At 37.6% G+C, this 21973-nt stretch overlaps 3 protein-coding genes across 3 annotated transcripts; 2 read left to right on the top strand and 1 right to left on the bottom strand.

Moving 5' to 3' along the window:
- LOC110408990 (ethylene-responsive transcription factor ERF109-like) lies at window positions 1-1867 on the top strand. Its single transcript, XM_021418178.2, has one exon. It carries the CDS (start codon window positions 41-43, stop codon window positions 668-670), a length of 630 nt encoding a protein of 209 aa, XP_021273853.1. The 5' UTR covers window positions 1-40; the 3' UTR covers window positions 671-1867.
- A 108-nt stretch (window positions 1868-1975) lies between these two features.
- On the bottom strand, window positions 1976-11860 carry LOC110408988 (uncharacterized). The gene is made up of 8 exons (XM_021418174.2): window positions 11711-11860; window positions 6204-11473; window positions 5855-6069; window positions 5631-5775; window positions 4711-4909; window positions 4289-4624; window positions 3490-4184; window positions 1976-3101 (listed from the first exon to the last, which is right to left on the bottom strand). Exons 2-8 carry the CDS (start codon window positions 11316-11318, stop codon window positions 2451-2453), a joined length of 7356 nt encoding a protein of 2451 aa, XP_021273849.1. The 5' UTR covers window positions 11319-11473; window positions 11711-11860; the 3' UTR covers window positions 1976-2450.
- A 5298-nt stretch (window positions 11861-17158) lies between these two features.
- Window positions 17159-19692, top strand: LOC110408989 (initiation factor 4A-like protein). Its single transcript, XM_021418177.2, has 7 exons — window positions 17159-17319; window positions 17413-17470; window positions 17576-17713; window positions 17792-18025; window positions 18745-18784; window positions 18867-18964; window positions 19328-19692. Exons 1-7 carry the CDS (start codon window positions 17261-17263, stop codon window positions 19343-19345), a joined length of 645 nt encoding a protein of 214 aa, XP_021273852.1. The 5' UTR covers window positions 17159-17260; the 3' UTR covers window positions 19346-19692.
- The last annotated feature ends 2281 nt before the right edge of the window (window positions 19693-21973 follow it).

Genomic DNA, 21973 nt, shown 5'->3' with positions numbered 1-21973 from the left:
ACCAACTCGACTCATACCTTCCCAAAACAACCTTCAAGTCATGGAAAATGATAACGCAGGCCACCCGCCAGCTTTGACTCGTGCCCAGGAACAGCAAATCATGGTCTCCACCCTCATGCACGTAATCAACGGCGAACGACCTTCCTTGTCAGTGTTTGCTTCAAGTGACAATGTCTTTAATTTCAGCGACACGTACGTTCCAGTGCAACTCAACGGTAATCATGAGTATTTCGACAGCATTTTCCCGCCAAGCCAACAACGACATCAACAGCAACAACTGCCGCCCAGGGTGCCGTCAAACAGGAGAAACAACAGGACGCATTACAGGGGAGTAAGGCAGAGGCCGTGGGGGAAATGGGCGGCGGAGATTCGAGACCCGATACGGGCTGTTAGGGTTTGGCTGGGGACGTTCGACACTGCGGAAGCTGCTGCCAGGGCTTATGACAGGGCGGCTGTCGGGTTCCGTGGAGATAAAGCAAAGGTCAATTTCCCACTGTCAGATTACAAAAAGGAACGAGAAGAGGAAGAAGAAGAAGAAGAAAAGAAAAAAATTCCAGAAGAGAAAGATAAGAGCCATGAAGAAAAAGGACAGACTAGTAAAGAAAATGATGATGAAGAATGGCAAATATTTTCAGATGAAGAGTTTAGGGAGCTAATGATGATGGATTAACCTAGGATTGGTAGTTGTCGGGTCGGGGGATTAGCACAATCAGATGACAGGTGAGGATCAAAGCAAGGAGTGGGTAGAGAAGGCTGCTGCCGTAGAAGGAGTTGCACCACCGGAGACCAATTATAGTTGGGATCTGCTGGAAGAGGCATTGGTGAAATAGAAAAGAAAGGTGGAACCTGTTTCTTCCCGATCCTCATTGATGAGAGATTAAATTTTCTTTTGACTTTCTCTCAGAAACAAAGATCAAAGAAACCCAAACAGAAGCTGAAGAAACCAAGCAAAAAACACAAAGAAAATTACCAAGGAGAATAAGGAAGTGATCTTTCAAGACAAAGGGATTAGATTTTGCTATGAGATCAGTATCAGAGAGAAGGAAAATAAAGAGAAGATAAAACCCAAATACTTCCTGTAATTGATTTGCGAGAGCGAAAGAGGAAGAAAAAAATTAAAACAAAATAAATTTAATTAATAATTAAAAATAGACACTTGACATCTTGTGAAAGCTGACGCACGAATTGGAGACAGGATTTGGATTCACTGGGGCTTTACTGCCTGGGATTCTCACACTTGTCAATGAAGGAAATGATGTACGGATAAGGTGTGGTGTTCAAAACGCGATGCTCGTCTACTGCTTTGACTCGTTGGTCAAAATACCCGCTAACGCATTTTATTCAATTTAATTGTTATGCTCGAATTAGAAGTAATTTAATTTTTTAATTTTAAAAATTATTTTAATTTAATTTTTTTTAATAATATCTAATTTAGTCGTTAAAAAAGATAACATGGCACTAACAGTTAAGGTAGATGGCACCTCTATTCAATAGACCAAAAAATTTATCATTATACACAAATCTTTAGTTTTAATAATTTATTATTTTTATTTTTTTAAAAAAATTAATTTATCTTGAAATCATTTTATCTCTTAAAAAAAAAAGACTTGACAACATTTTAATATATCATACGATAACCTTCTAACATGTTATATCATTTTAATAAAATAATTTGATATTATCACGTGATATCATCGTATCAATATATTAAAATAACTTGATAGTGTCATATTAGCATACTATCTATATTAATTATTAAGTTAATAAAAATATATTTAACAATTAAATTAAATATAAAAAAATAAATTAGATCAATTCTCAAAAAATAATAATTTAGATTGTTTCAATTTAAGTACATAAGCTAAATTTAACAAAATATATGAACATAGAAACCTCTGGCTATTTTGACCAATCTTCATTAGCTCAAGTCCTGAATTGACAGCTTTGATTTGGTAAAGAAGAGAACCAAAGAAGATGAATGGAAATGAGTAGGGGAGATATATCCCCAAAGCCCATATTTATATTCATTACTAATCAGATGAAAAAATATATAAGCTGGATCCCTAACAATTTTAATACATGAGCAAAACCCAAGACATTAGCAACCAACCATCGAGCCAGCTCCTTTGCACAGAACACTACATAGCGTCTACAAAGCCAACAGCAACTAACACACTACCCAATAGGCCAAATGCCCATCTCTCTCTCTCTTCAAAAAACTCCAAACACCAAAATCAAAACTGCTCTTTACCAACAAGTAGTGCAAATTTTCATCAGAAAAACCAGGTTAGCTACTTTATAGATTCTGGTAAAAATCCAAAACTCATCACTCACCAGTCCCGTACTAACCCAAGTGGTTTTGGCAAAAAATCACAAAAAGGTACACGTCTGGTGAAAAGAAATGCCGTTAGTTCTTTTCGACCCAGCCCGAGAAGCTTATGTTCCTATTATCATGATGATGTTGTCGTGCCATTAGTGGTCTGTTTAGCCACATAAATCTGCTTCATCTTTGAAGTGGGAAAGTTCTTGTCTCCACCCATGGATTGGTTTCTTCCTTGGAAACCCGTTCTGCGATGGGTCCATTCCCCAGCGCCGTTCTTTTGTGAAACACCACTTCCTCTCTGATGACTATACCCCGAGGAGTTACTGTAATGCTGGGAAGATATATTCTTTTGCTGGGAAGACTGAGCCTTGACTGCAGAGTTTGTGCTCTGGCCACTACTTTTCATACCACCACTATTTTGAATATCCTTGCCAGTATCTGCAACTGTGGTAATTGCAGAGCTCTTAGCAACATTCTGTGCTGAAGTTACAGCAATGCTGGAGCTAGATGGTTCCACCAACCCTAGTTCATCAGGCAACTGGGTGACAGTTGCATCTGTTGCCACAGGGAATTTCTGACTGCTATCAGAGGGTGTTGATGTTCGAGACTCAGGGAACCTGTTGCTAGTCAATGACTGGTCAACAGGAGGCCCCTGGCTGAACTGAGAAGCTAGTACACCTTCTGCCTGTTGTTGCAATGGCATTGATGGTGGAACAGACTGAAGAGGTGAAGCAGGAACATGAGACCAACGAGCTTGGACTGACATGTCTGGAGTGGACTGAAGTAGAAGTTTTAAAATAAGCATTAGTCAGATCGGATCAAATAGGACACGTCAAACAAGATCTTCAATAATTCTAATCATCCAGCATTATAAGTGCACCTATTCAATAAAATCTAGCTTAAAATCATTGATGACTACATCTAGAACATCCATATAGGCCTCTAACTTTTGAATTGTACTATAATTAAGAATCTTAAGAAAAAGAAAATGAGAAGGAAAGAAAGACTCTTTCCATACTTAATTTGTTGATAACAAAACAAAAAATTAATATTCTAGATACAAATTAATTTGAAAAAATGAAGACTAAGTCTCAAAAAAAAAGCACCCCGGGTGACCATTAGTGATGCTAACAGTTTAATAGCTTGAGGTTTGCAAAAACTTGTACCTGGAAAGGAGAAACATCAAACATAGCAAGTGGAGATGCCATGGGCAGAAGAGGCGACCCAGGGCCAGGGGCAAGATGCTGGATTTGAGCAGGCATGTTGGTAGAATTACGCTGAGAAGATGCCATATTCATATTGTTCAAATCCCCTTCGCCAACACCCATTGCAGAAGAAGCAGGGTTGTGCTTCCAGTCAGGTTGCTTTCCTGATGGGATGTAGGTTGTACCCATGAAACTTAGTCCAAACTGTCCTACTGGAGCAAAATGATTGTACACAACCATATGCGGTGGGCCTTGAACCCCAGGGATGCCTCCAGGTGGGCTGATAAAATGGCCAGTGAATCCTGCTGGAGGACCATAGAATGAATCTACTCCAGAATGGCATTGTTGCCAGGTCCCCAATGGACCTGAAGCTGGTGTGCTACTCTTCTGGGACTGTGATTGCGTAGATGAAGATTCCTCATGTGGTCCAAAGGCAAAGATTGGACCCCCCAACATGGGATTCATTTCATAGAAGGGGAAGTGCGAAGGAGGGCCTCCTGGAAAATGTGAAATCATCTGGCTAGAAGAATTTTGTGGACTAGGCAAAGGTGGCCATAAAGAAATTGGTGGGTTCTCAACAGAAAGATCTGCAGGAAGAGAAACACTTAGAGACTCTTCAGCCTTTGATTGACTTGCTAATTGCTGATCACCATCACCTGCAACATGGACGAAAAAAGAAAAGCCAACTTGGATATTAGCATCCATACAAGCAAACACATACAAGGCTCCTACCATGACTGCAGATTAATTTGTTACCCACCTGTAGTGATAACTTCAATGTCTGCACCTCCAAAACTTTTATTATCAGAAGCAGAAACGGTGCAGGTACCCATCCCATTCCCAACAATCTCATCACTAGTTATGGCTGCAACAGCAACAGCTGAAGCAGCTGCTTCAGCTTCAGCTTCGCAGTCTTCCAAATGGACACAAGATTCATTTGAGTGCTTCTCTTTTTCAAAGAAAAGGGTGCAATCATTCTCAGCTGCAGAAAGATTGCGGGAGATCTGAATTTCTGATCGAGATGGACCTGGAGGGCCAATCCCATGTGGAACAGCACGGCTGCTAGGAGCGAGTACTGTTGGAGATGTAACTGCTCCTGTATAAAGTAATGATATCCTTCAGATACAGGGCAACAGTAAACCCAAGAATCTATATAATATCAGAAAGAAAGAATACACTCACCGAATTGTATTTTCTCCCCAGCAAGCAAAGAACTTATTGGACTGGCAGCAGAAGAAAATGACTTGTCCTTCAATACGATGGATGAGGATGGCATGCTGGGCTCAGTAACTGAGCTAGTGCGATCTCCAATAGATGCACAAGTATCAAATTGAACAGGCTTCATAGCATCATCAAGTTGGGTCTGCGTCAGTGTCATTACCTAGGAAATAAAACCAAATAAGTTCCAGACTTCCTCCAATGTATTGTCCAAATAATTAGAAGAGAGAAGACCAGCAGCTACAAGCTTAACAATCTAGAATAAACTCAGACTAAATGCATAAAAAAATAACCTGAAAATACATGACAGTTAATCAACCTTCACATGACAAGTTCACTCATAATAAGAATGCAGAATATACCAGCCTGAAGTTATAAGGAAAAATGGTACCACAAAAGTCAGCAATAGATTAAAGTTTGCAGTACCATAGTCTAAAGTATGACTAAAGGCATCCTGGAAACACAACACAAGTGCAGAAATGCACAGACACAAGTGCATGCAGATGTGCACAAAAATTGTATCAGAGGATGCACGAATGCACTACACATACTTAACTCCAACCCAACTTGATGATGTTGAAGAAAAGTCCAGAAGAAAGCAACCAAGAAAGTAACGCCTGAGCATGCTGGTAGGCATGCATATAAATTATCAGATTCCAAAGTAGCGATAAAAATAACACAGGTGGTAGGAGCTATATAGTCAGATCAGTCACAATATAAAACAAGGGGAGAGAAAAGAATTTCATGAAACCCATGAAAAGTTGCACAAAAGGCAAAATTGAGTAATCATCAGAATTCCATGAGTCTTGCAGATATATTAGAAACAGGGCACAGTGTTAACCTGCTATCAAAGTTAGTAAGTCAGTGAATGCAATTCTTCATACCTGTTGATTAATGCGTGAATTACCCCACGAACCCAAAGATGTCTGAACATTATCAAGAACCTTACTCTTGCTCTCAAACATGAAGCCTGATACTAGGTTTGGTCCACCACCTGAGGTGGTTGGAAGGGAGGTTGTCTGGAGCGACCTGTAGAAAATCATCACATTAGCAATCTGTATGCATATTTTTCAGATGTACATTAAATTCGTTTGGAGAGTGTATATACTTCACTGCCTGCGTTCTTATATCAGCCTGTGCATCAGTTTTAATGGCAGGAGTACCAATTGGAGCCAAGGGTTGGGACACTATAGTTGCCCCAAATCCTGCTGATACAAAATCAGAGCGCACATTGTTAACTACTCCACTTGCTGAAGAAGAATTTCTATTTGAGCTGGCTGAGACCATGGTATTTTGTGTGGTTGCACGAGGTTTTCGCGGTGCCTGTCATTAAAAAATTAAATAAATGATGTTAATCAACATGGTCTTATTGCACCGAACCAGCAAAAAGAACAGGAGAAAACATCTTATTGTAAAGTAAGTGACAAAAATAGTTTTAGTTCAAAGTGCATTAGAACCTTTGCAACTCGAGACTTTGCTTTAAATTCTTTTTCTCTCTGCTCACGTCTGTCATTAAGCATTTGCCTCTTTGATCTAACCTCGATGAAGTCATCTTCATCACTGGGAGCTTCTATTCCAGGTTGCTCAAAAACACGCACAACGCCACTTTGCAAAGGAGCATCTACATCCTCTTCAATATTCCTCTTAAGATTATCTTCCTCAAAGCGTGAGATATTCTGACTCCTCATCAATGATTCTTTTCCCAATCCCTTTTCATTCCTGTTCCCAGAATCTATCTCCTGGGAACTACCCAGAGCTGAATTGGAGCATTCTGATTCAATTGTCTGTTTTGATTTATTCACCACAACAACTTTCCTCACCCCATTTCTTGTGGAAAATCCAGTACTCCTTCCATTGGCATTTGATTTTTCATCCAGCCCTAGTTCATTGGGGTGGTTTGAAGAAACCATTCCAGTCTGCTTCTTATCAGAATTTTCCCTAATTCTAAACTCTGTTCGAGGACGTCGAGCCCTCCTCTGATATCCACTAGACTCTTGACGAGAGGCCTCAGAAGCCAGAGAAGCTGATCTTGGGTTAGATCCTTTAACTGTAAAGACATACTTTTTCCCCCTATTACTATAAGTTTGGCCCCTTAATCCACTTAACTCTCTCTCTTTTGAAACTGACTGGGAAGATGTGAGAACTGTTTGAAGTTCACCTTCGAATTGTTTACTAGACAGCCCTTTGAAGTTTCTATGGACTGAATTCTGTTGCCCTTGGTCTTCTGAAGGGAAACCTGACCCAGACCTTGCTGTGCTATCACCAATATTTGATCTCTCGACATGACCATGCTGTTTCATAACATTTTTCCTGGCTGGTATGGAAATTTCCTCTTTCAACACATTCCCATGAGATAAATCCAATGACCTTGGAAGACCTGACTGGTTATCCAAAAGAGATGAAACTTCGTTTTTCATCAGACTATTCGCAGAGGTGTCTTGACGGGGCTGAACAGGCAGAGAGACTCCAGGGTTCTGGTTCAAGGAGAAGTTGGCTGGAACATTTGGCTGGACAAAAGACACAGTTTGAGGAGCCAATGGCAGCACTCCCTGGGAAATAGGAGATGTATACCTTAGCTGGCCAAATTGAAAGAGAGGAGGCTGTGACGGGTGCATTTGGGTGAGGGATGTGCCAACCTGAGGATGCAGATGGAGAGGCATCTGTATAGAACCAATCTGTATGGCTGGAACTGGAGACGGTATTAAAGAAGGACCTGAAAACAGCCCAAATTGAAGCTTAAGAGGTACTTCAGCCTGATTAGGAACAGAAGCAGAAGAAAGGATGCCACTCTGACCACAAGATGAATGGGAAGACATGCTGACAGAAGAGGGGAGAGAATTTTCAGCCAACACACCAGTGCTTCCAGTAGCATCAAGATGATCCATTAAATCAGTAGCTATCAACGCTTGAGGAGCAGTATTAGGCTGAACAACCAGATCTTGCATTGCCTTCTCAGTTTCGTGGAAGATTCTAGAAGAACTATCTAAACTCCCTTGGGATGGAGCATCCATAGACTGAAGGGTATTTCTATCACCATACATCCCATCAAAAGATACGGTTTCTTCTACAGGTATCTGTTTTATTGCATAAGTAGAGTCCTCATTCCTTGAACTTCTTTCAAACTCATCATTAGGCATGCCAACCTCAACCCCCTCATTGAAGCCTAAGACCAAGTTGTCCATCATGTCAGGCGACTCCTTAACCTCTAGATGCATTTCATTAAACTCTTGAGCCAGGTCAATATTGCCATCATCTCCTTCTTGCACTTCATCTTCTTCCTGGTATGCATCTTCATCCTCATCATATTCTTCTTGCTCCTGCAACTGTTCATTGTTATCAACAGTCCATTCCTCATCATTACTAGCTGAAATAGAACTTGAGGCAGTCAGATCAGTCTCTTTCCCAGCTTCAGTAGGTAAGACAAGGGGTTCAAATGCCTGCCTTGGCAGGTCAACCTCTTTACCCTCTTCAGCCAATAACACTGCAGAATCTCCAGACTCATCCAAGTCATCGTGAGAAAGATGAACCGGAGAATCTGGGGGGCTTGAAACTGAGAGGGATGACTGTGAGTCACACCCCGCTGCATTCCCATCCACTTTCTGTGCCTCATTCTCAGTATTCTCAGGCTGAGTATCTATAATTCCATGCTGTACAAGATCGTCTTGATGACCACTATCATAAACTATCTCCATGGCAGATCCACCTCTTGTGGCATGATTGTACCGTATCTCATTTTCTAAGAATGTTGAGGGACCAGGATGCTCACGCTCATCTCTATATGAGGCTTTTTGCATTGAAGACAAAGTTGGAGGAGGTAAAACACGAGGCTGCCTCACAGAATATCTTGACCTCCCAAAGGAATAAAGCCCATCACCCTCAGGGTTGTGATAGAATCTTTCAGGGTAAGGAGGATAAATATTACCACGAGAACGCTGCCCCCATGTGACATCACCATAATTCTCAGCTAGATTCTCATGATATTCAGATTCAATCTCAGCATTTCTGCCATACTGATCACCATCCCCAGAAACATTCCACCTCTGACCCTTTGGCTGACCAAAATCATCCATGTGGGGTTCCAGAACCCCTGCTCTATAGAAAGGCCTGGCAGACACGTATGCAGCACCTCCATATGACTCTTTCTTTGGAAATGGTCTTACCCCAACAGATCCATCTCGCCTGGGGCTATGGTGAACATTCTCTGTCTCTTGCCCAGTGAAGGCTGAGCTGTTTCCATTCTCAAATACATCTCTCCTCCATGAATTAAAGGGCTTACCTCTATCTGAAAATGCAGAAGAAGCATTAGAGAAGTGAGGCCTAGAAGTCATCTCAAAGGGTCTATTTAGACCAGAAGAATCAGAAGAAGCTGAAGTTGTTATTCTTTCCACCATCCTTTCACCATCTTCCCAATCACCCACATCTGTTGCTTTTGATACATCTCTTTCTTTCACCATCCCTGAAATATTTTCATCCACTCCAGCAGAAAAACTACTACCACCCTTTGCTGCTTCAGCCTGCCTCTTGGCAATCCTTTCCTCCAACTCTATGAGTTTTTGTTTAGCAGCCTGTTTCCTCCTTTCCTCCTCCATAAGAATCCTGCGTTTTTCCTCCTCTCTAGCTAACCTCTGTTCTTCTGCCCTTTGCAAGGCTTCCAATCGCTCTTGTTCAGCTCTCCATGCAGCTTCCCTAGCTTCTTCTTCTAACCTTCTCAGCTGCTCCTCTTGTTCCCTTGCCAACCGCAACCTCTCCTCTTCTTCTCTACGAGCTTGCTCCAAAGCTCTTTCCTGTTCTTCAATAATCCGCTGCCGCTCCTGTTCTTGCAACTTCTGCACTCTCTCAAGTTCAGCCTCAAAAGATTCCCTGACAGGGTCATGAAAATCAGTTTGTTTTAACATATCTTTCTTCCTCTTGACCACCCCAACAAGATTTCCAGGAAAAGGATCCCGTCCATCGAACCCAGTAGCCACAAAGTCCTTCATGAAAGGGTCTTCTGTATAAGGTTTTTCATTCTTCAACAATGGACGCTTCTCTCTACCAAAATTTAGTATCGGATCATTAACAGGAAGTCCTCTACCACCCAAAGAGAAAGATGACTTTGATAAGGAGCTATTCTGGAAAGCATCACCTTTGTATCTATTGAATTGTTCATTGCCATAACGCTCTCTTGTATTCCTCTCAGACCCTCTATTGCTAAATGAATCTGTTGTGCTGTTCCAAGCTTGTCTTCCTCCATGTCCATAACCCACATCCCTCCTAATATCATCCTGAGCATTATCCCGGAAAGGTGATGGAATGTACTTATTCTCCTTTTCTCTGTTCATACTTGAAGTCCTTGTGCCAAAACCATTTCTGTCACTTGCAATCTCTTGAGCACCAGCTCCCTCTTTAGGAAGAGGGGAAGAAGCTCTCCATCCATTCCCTTCCCGCCCTTCTCTACTTGGTGTTTTTGCATCTCTGCCATAAGGGTCCAATTTATGGACTTCACTGGAAGGAGTTCGTCCAATTTCACTGTCACGCTGTCCCCACCTGTCAAAAAGACTATGAGCTGGTTTGTGTAGCGGCCCACCAGCCCTTGGCATTTCCAAATCTCTATCCCAGCAAGCTTCACTTTTTGAATACCCATGATCCCTCCCACGGTCTGTAAAACCCTGACCAGTATCGCGTTCATCATCAGCCCAATCAGATCTTGGGTTCAAGCGCACCAATGGAAGTGGCCCAGGGAAGTACTCATCCTGCTTCCTATCTTGCTCTCCTAAACGAGAACCGCTTACACCGTGACCTTCGCTGCCATTCTCACTCAATTCATTGCCAATAGCAATTCTTCCCAATTGCAATTGAGGACGCATATCAATAACTGAACTCGATCGAGAACCATCCCGATTCTCATTAGACAACTCAACTGCTAATGGCTTCTGTTTCTGATTCAAACCATCCTTCTGTTTCTTTTCATTCCCCAATACAATAGGCAAAGCTGCCTGCAACGACGGGAAATCCTCTCCCCTCAGCACTGTAGCTTTATCCAAAGGTGGAAAACCTTGAGCTGAAGCAGACACCGAAGAAGTCGGCCCTCCCACACCTGGCCTAGCCGAAGGCGGCATATAAACACCACTACTTCCCCTACTAACCCCATCACCAGTATCCAAACCCTGATCGACCCCATCATCCACATGATCACCACCACCAACCAACCCTTCTTTCTCCTGCAAAGCAACTGTACCGGGCTTTGTCCATCCCATGCCGGACGAAGACGGCCTTGGCCCACTACCAGGAATACCTCCACTGGCAGGCACACCACCGGGGCCCAACGAATCAAACCGCTCATGCTCCTTTCGCAAGGATGGTAAATTCAAGGGGGGTGGAACCGATAACTTTGGCCCAGCCTTTTGGGAGCTACGAGGCCGCGAAAGGACCACCATTCCTCCCCCTCCTCCACCGCTAGCACCGGGTCGTGCCCGATTTGACCCATAAGAACCCGGATGATGTGAATGGTAGTGATGTTTAGATGATTGTTGGCCATAGGACTTGTTCAGATTGACTGAAACAAACTTATTCCCAACTCCGGGATTTGCCATCTGAGGGTCCAACCCGAACTTTAACCCCTTTGACGGATTCCGATGATCCCCGCCAAAGCATCAAAACCCTAACCCTAGATTTTACTTTCCTCAACAGATCTCTCGTAGCAAAATTGATGATCAGATAATAAATCAATCAAAACCCTCACAACTCCCTGATCAAAATAAATTTAAAAAACCGCAAAAATTAATATATTAATAAACTAGATCAATCTATAATTTTTTCTTATTAATTAGTGGCGCTACAAAACGAGAAGGAAAAGAAGAATAGCTCGAGAGAGTGTGTTATTTTAGTTTCTAATTAGGGTTTCTATTTAGATGTCAATTTTTGTTTTCATTTTTAGAAAGAAAAAAAAAATGGGAAGAAAATAGAGTGTAGGATAAGGACTTACCTCCGGGGCGTAGGATAGAGACGGCGGAAGCTAACGTGAGCCGCGCGGATTAGAAATCAAATGCCCTACTCACTCCGAACCAAAGAGAGAGAGAGAGAGGAGAACGAGAACTGAGTTAAAAGCACGAGAGAAAAATAAAGAACGGTTTTCTTTCCCTTTTTGTTGTTTCGTTCCCCTATATTTATTTTTATTTGTATTGTTGCCCCCAAGTTTATTGTCTTCTTTGATTACGTGTGTGTGTGTGTGCGGACATTTAAAGTGTTGGACCTGTTTTTTTTCTTACACGTGCGTGGCTTGTACTTTGAACCGTAAATTACTAGATTGTGGAGCAGAGTTCTGTTTATTGAACTGCCGTGACTGTGATTTTTTACAGTTTGACAGCGGCAGAGATGGGTGGCAGCTGTAAGATAAAATTTGTACCGGCAGTGAATCTTTGTCTCTCTTTTTATCTCGAGATTGAGTATGGTAATACTATGTACTGTACCTTTTTCCTTATAAAAAGTTTGCCTGCGGATATTGATGTCTAAAGTTGTTTTGAGTAAAGAAATGGAAAAAGATTTATTTATTTAATCTTATTTAATTAATTGCTACTCATAAATACTATTTGTTTCTGTCAATTTAAAATGAAAACTTCACTTGCAAGTAAAAAGGATGTTAAAGATAACATAATTGACATCCTACAAGATAAAAGAGTCATTAAAACAACTCTATCTTCCATCTTTATATAAAGAGTCATTAAATAACAATCCACAATGGTAATTAATGGGGTATTTGTATCTAAATCTAATTATAAAATTTAATACTCATATTTATCCACACCCCATTGATAATTACACTATTAAAAACCAATTACAGTTCATACTCATTTAATTAAAAATATTGTGGATATCTACTACAAAACTTGACCTAATTTGAATTTAATAATAATAAATAAAATTTAATTATTTTTATATTTTTTATTAGTCAAAATTAAATTAATAAATTTAGAATGAATTTTATATTTAGATAATTTATAAATAAAATAAATAATTTATCTATTATAAGTAATAAATATATTAAAACTAACATAAAAACTATAATAATTCATTATTTATAATATTTATAATTGAGATCTAGTAATCGATACTTTAAAATTATTATCCGTAATTTACCTAAACTCATTTGTAAAGTACTTTAATCTTATTTAAATAAGTTGGGTAATGTAGAATACTCAACATACTGCCTATCATCATCCCTAGACCAACTTTTTTATTTTTTACATTACATATAATTAAGATCCATGTATTATTATATATATGAAAATTAAGTCTGAGTTCTTTAGGAAGAATTTCTTAAATTGCTTAGTGTAATGTTTACAGATGTGTTAAATTTGATGGTTTTAGTATTAATTTAGCCTCATCTTATAAAAACAATGCTACTATTAATTTAATCTCAAACTTTTAATTTTAATTTTTTAATACTACTAAATTGATAATTACAACATATAAATTCTACAAAGTTTCTTATGAGAAAAAAAAAAGTTCTATGAAGGTAGTTTAGCATACCATTAAGCAAAAGGAAAAGGATTATGTTGGCGAGTTTATCCCAACAATTAATTAAGATTAACTTATTAACTTGAAAACCAAAATCTTTTGAACATTTTTAAATGTAAATAAAGTTACTTTACATTATTAGAATGCAATATCTAACATTAACAAATCCATTCGGCTTACTTTTGTAAATGAACAAACTAGTTTGTTAAATATAGTATTTCCCTTTAACCAAATAAGCTTATACACATTAATTTAGTTTAACCAATCACTAAAACCAAAAGAACAAGCACCTTTCGAAAAAGAAGAAAAAGAATATGCGAATTATGTGGTAGAATGATTCTATTGTAATACACGGTAGTACATTCTTATAAGCTAGCGTAACTTGCTTGAGTTATATATGTTTGATGTGATATTATATATTCATAAAGTATTTTAATTGTCAACTAAGGCATAAGCAAGTAAGCTTCATTAAAGTTACTTGCTCTGTTGGCACATGCAAGCAAGAATGTCAATGGAAACTATTACGACCTAAATTCAGAGGTTTGTGATTGACGTACGAGTCCAATAGATAAATTCACTAAATCTAAACAAGTCTTAGAGTTTAAAAACAAATAGCACATAGCCAAGAAATTTCATATGTCATATACAAAAATAAAATTGAAGTTCAACATATTACACCATCCTTAGCACATAATTCATAGAATTATCATAAGATCATACCTTAACCATTCAAGATGAGTTCGTACATAACAACCATTAGTACACAATATTACATGACACTTAGTGCTTCCAATATCTAATTCATACAATTATCATAAGATCATACATTAACCATTCAAGATGAGTTCGTACATATCAACCATTAGTACACAATATTACATGACACTCAGTGCTTCCAATATCTAGAATATATTACTTTCTAAACTTAAAATTTCGAATGCAAAAGCTAACGTGAACTTGACTCAACAAAATGACTAAAATAAAGGACCAACCAGATGTCAAAATTGGTCTGTCAATAGACGACCCTTACCACGCTTTGTCTGTGGCTTATTTATTTGCACATGACACAACATGAGTGAGTGAATGATGCACATAATCATAATTATATACATACATTGAACTTATAATAAATGTTGCACTCCCCATGCATCAACATAATCTAGCAAACATCTCCAAGCATAAGCCATAATATTATCCTTAAGTCTCTCATATGGGGGCATATCATCATTTCCAACTTTTCCAAAGATCATCACTCGTCATACCAAATCAACGAGTGATTTTCCTTGACATAGTCAAATCACACATGGTGACCAGCCAACGGATAATCAAATCATGCACAAGGCAAAGCCATTGGTAAAGAACAAATCTTTAACGTACCAAAGCAACCGTAGAGAATGAAATCATGCATAGTGCTGAAATAACTAACAGAGAATCATATCATCAATCACAATAATCTCTAGACCATCAGCATCGCCCGGAGTAATTTTTAGTTTGAGGCATCGTCGGGAGTAATCTCTCGTTGGTGGCATCATCCAGAGTAATCTCCCAAAGGACCGCATCACGACACTGCAAGTAGAAATCACAAGCAAGACTAAACCACAACCCTTGTTTACCACCATCCCTGCATGCACACACATAGTCACATGGTAACGAGATCTACTCAACTTCAAATTAAATCAACGTCCGAAATTCATTCCTCAGATAAAATATAATTCCATGATGAGATCATCATGTCTTTATCTTTCCATATGTCCAACATAATAACAATCACATTTATCGAGCTTCATTTGTCAATAAGTTCATTAAAGTTCTAAGTGCCTTAATAATCATGACTCATTGGTTACATATACATCAACAATTTTGTTTTAATTTAATCATGGCTTAATAGCCACATTTCCATGAATAATATTACATAAGATCATACATCAATATTTCGTCAATAAATGGGCAATCTAATCCCATGTAATAGTATCACCATCACACTGATTTAGTCTTAATATATCCAGCAGCCACTAAAATCATACATCACATAGATATCTAATAACTCACGCTTCTCAATGGCATTCATAAGTAAACATATATATTGACATGTACATTAACAACATATTAGCCTAGGCACATTCATCTAGGCAATCACATTCACATGTACATAGATACATAGTTCTATAGCTTAGGCTTATTCAACTAGTCTACATTCATAATATAGTACCAATGCAATGCATTTTTCATGTGTTATACATCACATGCATCTAATTAATCCATTCACAGTGACAAATTAGATATGCTCTACATCCAAGTTTCAATCCTTAGCCTCCAATCGTGTTTCAATTCATAAACATGCGTAAATGACTCAGTCTTACTTTAAGCACATCAAAACATCACGAAACTAATTAAATCTCGATTTTCAAAAAATGTCAATTTTTCTAAAAATAAACAAATTCTTAGCATTCAACATACAAGCTCAAATCCTTCAATAATAAGCTAAACTCATACCTTAGAAGTTGAATTATATAATTATTTATTCTAAATCTCTAGTCAACTCAAGAAGGCCAATTTCTTCAAAATTGGATTAAATTAAATCTAAGTTATTAACTAATTAAATTGAAAATCAATCTGTAAAACGCTTAATCTTACCTTTAGAAATGTTTCCCAAGCTCTAATCCACTCCAAATAACTCTAGGTGCTTCAAAATCAATTTAGGAGGTTAGGGTTTTCGAATTCTAAAGGGAGAAAGTGAAAATAAACTTAATTTTTTAGGCGTAAAACTCTTACTTTCAACACTCAAAATCCTTAATTTATCAATGGAATTTAGTGAGTTTGAAGGATGAAAGTTTAGAGAAAACGAGTGGAGAATAAAGGTGAAGGAAGAAAATAAGAGAAAGTCGTGTTTTAGGGCTTTTAAACCCATTTTAATTTGATATGGCAATCTAGGATCGACTATAGTGGACTTGTAGTCGATCCTGGACTAGTAGAATGCACCTTATTTTCCTTCATAGGATCGACTATAAGCCCTTTATAGTCGATCTTAGATCAATATGTCCAGTTTATATTCAATTTTTCTTCACAAGATTGACTATGGAAGCCTTATAGTCAATCTTGGACCAGCATACTCGACTTTTTAAGTCTAGATTCATTAAAATGGCTATTTGCAAAGTCTAAACTTATTCTAAACTTTTCCCACGAGCTTAAATCATTGGAAAATTCAAATGCACATATAACATATAATTGATTATCATATGACATACAAATTAAAACCTCAAACCATAAAATCGATTCAATATTCTCATATTTCCTTGAGGCATAATATACTTAATAAATAATTATTAATTGACTTAATTTAATTGAAAATTGAAAGTATTACAAAAACTTAATGACTCCATTAAGTAAAATTAAGATGCCTTATAATTAAGTTTAGGTAATAAAATTATTACTCATCGTGTGTTCAAATAATAGTCTTTAAAATACTCATTATCAAAATCTGATTATAAATAATAATTTTTTATATAAAATTTTAATTTATATATATTGCATTATATTTATAAATTTCTTATGATTAGTATAATACTTAATAAAATTCATTAATTTTTGCAAATATAATTTTAAACTTTAATTTATTTTTCTATAAATTGATTTTAATTTTAATTAAAAATACACATAAAAATAATTTTAAATTTATTTTAATCGAGTACTTAACCATTACAACTATTTAACAAATAATATTTAAAATATTCGTATATAAATTCAGATAATAATTCAAAATTTTAATCAATATTTATATAATTAAAATACTTTATCAAATAATCAAGTTCGGTTAAGATACTTAAAAAAATAGTATCCTACTATTTGACATCTCTACAATATTACAAAATTATCCTAATTAACTGTATTAAAATTGTAATTGACTTCCAAAGTTATCAGGGAATCATGCCTCAGCCTATACCTGAACGTGTGAACTCAAATTAGGTTCCGAGTTGGTCGACAAGAAGGCAGCAATTTGGAACACCAAGAGAAAGAGATCATGGCTTTGGATGCAATCGAAGCTTCATCTCCTCCCTCTCAATCACCTTCTAATTTCAGGTGCTTCCCCATTGTTTTTAGTTTTCAGTTTATTTACTTAATTTTCATCCTAATTTTTCTTTTTCTTTTTTAAATAAATTCATGAATTTCCAGTTCTTCGAATCAACTTCGCCACTTCTACGTCGCCGTCGACAGACTCCACTTCAAAATGGTCCTCTCTCTCTCTCCTTTACCCATTCCTATTTCGGTTAATTTTCAATTTTTCATTAATTCTAAATTGAGAAAAAAAAAACACCCGGAAAATGATAATTTACAGGAGACGTTAATTGACCTTCTAGGCGTCGCCGGTCGACGCACGTGCCTTCCGATAGTAGTCTGCTGCAGCTCACGTGACGAGCTCGATGCCGTCTGCTCTGCCGTCTCCAATCTCACTTACGTTTCCTTGTCGTCTTTGGTAATCTTTTTATCAATTTTACTTTCAACTATATAGTACCACTTGGACTATTAATTTTATACTTTTAATTTATGCCAGTACAGCGACCAAGCTGAAGCAGAACGGGCTTTAATTTTGGAGAAATTTAGGGAAGCAACGATGAATTGGAACCAACAAGTTACAGTTCAGACAGGAGATGGTCATGAAATTGGGAAAGATGAGCAGAAATCTTGTATGATTGTCGTAACTGATACCTGTCTTCCACTTCTTGCTTCTGGCGAATCTCCCATCTTGGCTCGTGTTCTGATTAATTATGAATTACCAACAAAGAAGGTACAAGTTTTGATTTGTTCTGTCTATCACTCACATTGTATGACACTATCTCTCTAGCTAGCAACTTGAGTAGTGTTTGTAAATGCTTGTGGATAGAACCCTTTAAGCTTCATCTTTCTATGTTATAGAATCTTAAGATTACGATCAAATAAACTATTACTCTGTCATTGAATCTATGGACTAAGCTTTTATTGTTTGTTTATAACTTGTTTATTCAATTGGGTGCTGGTAGCTATGGGACTAACACGACTGCTGACTACAAATCATATATTAGCAAGGATGGAATTGCTTATTTCGCTCTTACCAATTACCTTTTAGAGGTGTTTTACCTGACTATGTGCTCAGTGATGTAGAAATTTTGAAAAACTTTGAATCATGGCCCTTCTGCCTACTTTTAGTATGTTTCTGCTTGTACAATGAGGAAGTGAAGTCAGCTGTTAGAAGCAAATTTACTATTCTGTTTGCTAATTTTAATGTTTGGTTACCAATTTGCTATCCATGTGAGCTATTCATATGTAGAGTTATACCAATTTTAGCATGCTCATGTGGTGGTCATAGGGTTCTGACTTCTGAGCTAGAAGCTTATTTCAGGGCATGAAATACTACAGTTCATTTTCTTTGAATGTTGTTTTTGTGTGTTACTATATGTTGTTTGTCAAATCCATCTGTCAAAGATTTACATTTGTAACTTCTGTTTTTCTACTTGGCCTTGCTTGCAGGAAACATATATGAGGCGCTTGACTTCATGTTTGGCAGCAGGTTCCTTCCCAGCCATAATACTTTATTATTCACACATCATGAATCTTATATTCCCAAAATGATTTCATTAAAATATAAGCAGATGGAATTGTGATCAATATTGTTGTTGGGGGTGAAGTGGTAACTCTGAAAAGCTTAGAAGAAAGCAGCGGCCTCATCATAGCTGAGATGCCCATAAATGTAAGCACAGTACTTGCTGTTGTTCTTTGATTTATGGATCAGTAAATATTATGATGGCATTAACTTGACAATGATGCCCAACTAGTTGCACTTGACAGCAAGGAGTCCCTTCTTCATCTTTAAAAACAATTTTAGTTTCACTTAGATTCTGTTTGGTTGATATTTTTGCCTTTTTTTGCCAAAAACGGACAAATAGCAAAAAGTGAATTACGAAAATATCAACTAAATGGAACCCTAGTATTGTTGTTCCAAGTGTAAGGATAATCTATTGGTGGTTAGGTTTTAGAAACTTTATCCACCATCTTTCTTTTAGGTTATTTATCAACCTTTGTGGTATTAACTCTGAATACAATCTTGTTGCAGATTTCTGAGATTTTATGATGATTTTTGGCCGTCTGCAGTTTCTAAAATGTGATAAAGGATTTGATCCTCCGCATTCTTTACGGCATTTAGAGTGTGTAAACATATCTGGTGGTGTATCAGATTTGACATTGATTTTGAGCATCATTCTTGTAATAGTTTATGCAGTCTCTTCTTAGTTTTAGTCTTTTAGATATAAGCTTCTTTTGTACCTCTAACCTCTTAACGACTTTGCACACTCCATTTGATTTGGTTTCAAGTGTGCATCTAGGAGTGCATCATGCTTTGCTTCATGATGGAGAAAAAACAGTGTAACCAACCTGTACTTGTTTTGAATAAAGAAATGAATTCGATCATAGCAATTAAATACCAACAACTTTATAAGGATGTTCGCAATTGATATGATTTGTCATTACCATTTTTTCTTCCTTTTGTTTGTTTTGTTCGATGCTTAAAATTTTCAGTTTTGAGGAAGAAAGACATCTTTCTTTTGCTGCAATGCGCAGTTCGGAGGATGTGTGGTTGGGCTGGGCCACCACATGATTATTAACATGTTTTGATATATTGCTTCTTGATTCGGGTGCCCCCAATCATGCTCGTCCTCGAATAGAAGACTGAGCCTGTTCGAGCCCAATTTATATATTTAGCTAAACGTCATGAACTCATGCTTATGGGCCGTAGTCTATCCAAATGGCTGTTGGCTTGTCAGGGATCAAATGAGCAGCTATGGGAGGATGAGATGTTTTGATTGACATGACCATGACGTTCTAATTTTCTTTCATGGGCCCAAAACATCAGAAAATAGCAATAAATACATTTTTTTTTGTAGTACTCAGATACTTTCTTTTTCTCTTTGGCCATTCATGTAGGGGTTTCTACATTTCTGTAACCTATTTTTAGGTCTCGGAGGGCCAAAGCTGTCTCTGAGGACCCATTGATCATTTACTCTATTCTAGACAAATAAATTTTGTGTCGACTTTGCCCTGCTAAGGGTATCTGAATTACCTTTTCTAGAGCAACTATTTTACCAAAAAAGAAAAAAAAAGGTTAAAATATTTTCGTCTTGAATCAAGATGTTCATTGGCCAAATAGACGAGAAGATCAGTAAGCTCATGTTGCGTACTTACAAGTTACAAATTGATAGCAAATTTTTAATATGATGGAAGCATTAATTCAATATGGCAAACGGAAGAGAAGAATCAAACAAGTAATTCATTCAAAGTTCTCTAAAAAGACAGTTTCACCAGTAAGTTTTCCCATAGCTGCATTATCGACGGACCTTATCTTGTATTCCCTGGCCTTAATCATTGAACAAAAACAATCATGTGACACGTATTTAGAAGAACCAATACATTTTTTTTTTCCTAACCTTATTTGAAACTAAAAACAATTATTGAAGCTTTAAATGAAGGCTTCCCTCTATTGATTAAGTAGTCCGCTCGGTGTATCCCAACATGTGAAAGAAGGAAATATCTGAGCTTGTGCGGTACCTATATAAACAGGGTTGAGCCTAGAAAGAAAAGGCTAAGAGATAAATCACTATGATTGGATTAAGATAGATTCCCTAAAATTTACTCAAACTGCAGCCAAGTGATCATCAGTTGGCTTTTGCATGGGATCAGCATGTGGCAGGGTCCCAGCAACAAGAGCTTTGGAAATTGGGAATTGAATGAATCAGGGAATTGTGGGTCACCTGGCTATATAGCTACAAGTTTCTATTGGATCATCAGTCAGCTAATAAGAGATACCATTCCCCATTTGGCGCACTAAGAAACCCTTTTTGAGGGAGTTCCAATCCATGGAAAACCAACTTTTTAATAAAGGGGGGGAACTAGAAGTCCATGTCCAATAGAGGGGAAGAAAGGAGACAGAAAAGACTCTTGCATTTGTTAGGGAGTGTAATATTTGCAATGTATTAAGAGCCCTTCATTGTCCCTACACCACGCTCTCCTCTTTCCCAGCAGGGCAAAGATCGATTAAGAAATCAAAACTAACCCAAAAACCAGCCCCCCCTTAAAATAAAAAAAAAGGGGCCATGGCCTGGCTGTTGCGACCATTTTGCTGTGGTCCCTTTTGCTCTAATAAGAGGCCATTGGTTTCATAGGCGCCCACAGAAGATTAATTAGCAAGAATGATTATGAATAAGGACCCTAAAGAATAATGATTAATTTCTAGGTTGATATCAATGATTCATGATCAAAAGTTATACCATATTTTTCTCGTTTTTTTTTTTGTTCCATAGTTTGTCTCATTTTTTGGTAAAACTATAGGCTCTTTCTACTTTCATTTGCTCGAAACAGTTTGCTTTCTCTTGTATTGTACATATATGGAGACATACATCCATACAAGGTTAATTGATCAAAGCTAGCTCTTCTTCTTATTTCCTTTTGTGGGTTGATAGTTTCTCTCAAACGTTTTTATATAGCACCGTCGTCATGCCAGGGAAGAAATAATTAAGAAATTGAAAAATGTTGATTGGTTAGGCTCGCCCATAATTTGGTCACATTTTATATCATTCGGGGACATGTGGGGGCTAGTGGGAGAGACGAAGACGTTCAAGCGGTGCAAGTGTGCCTCAAATGGATAGAAATGTGTGAAGTTTATATTTCAATAATGGGGGTGGATTTAAGGGTCCTGATTTTCATGAAC

Source organism: Theobroma umbraticum, unplaced genomic scaffold (genome assembly GCF_002168275.2).
Source record: "Theobroma umbraticum cultivar Fairchild unplaced genomic scaffold, ASM216827v3 scaffold_44.0, whole genome shotgun sequence".
NCBI lineage: Eukaryota > Viridiplantae > Streptophyta > Magnoliopsida > Malvales > Malvaceae > Theobroma > Theobroma umbraticum.
Note: the sequence above shows the minus strand (reverse complement) of the source record. Positions and strands in the feature narration are given on the sequence as shown.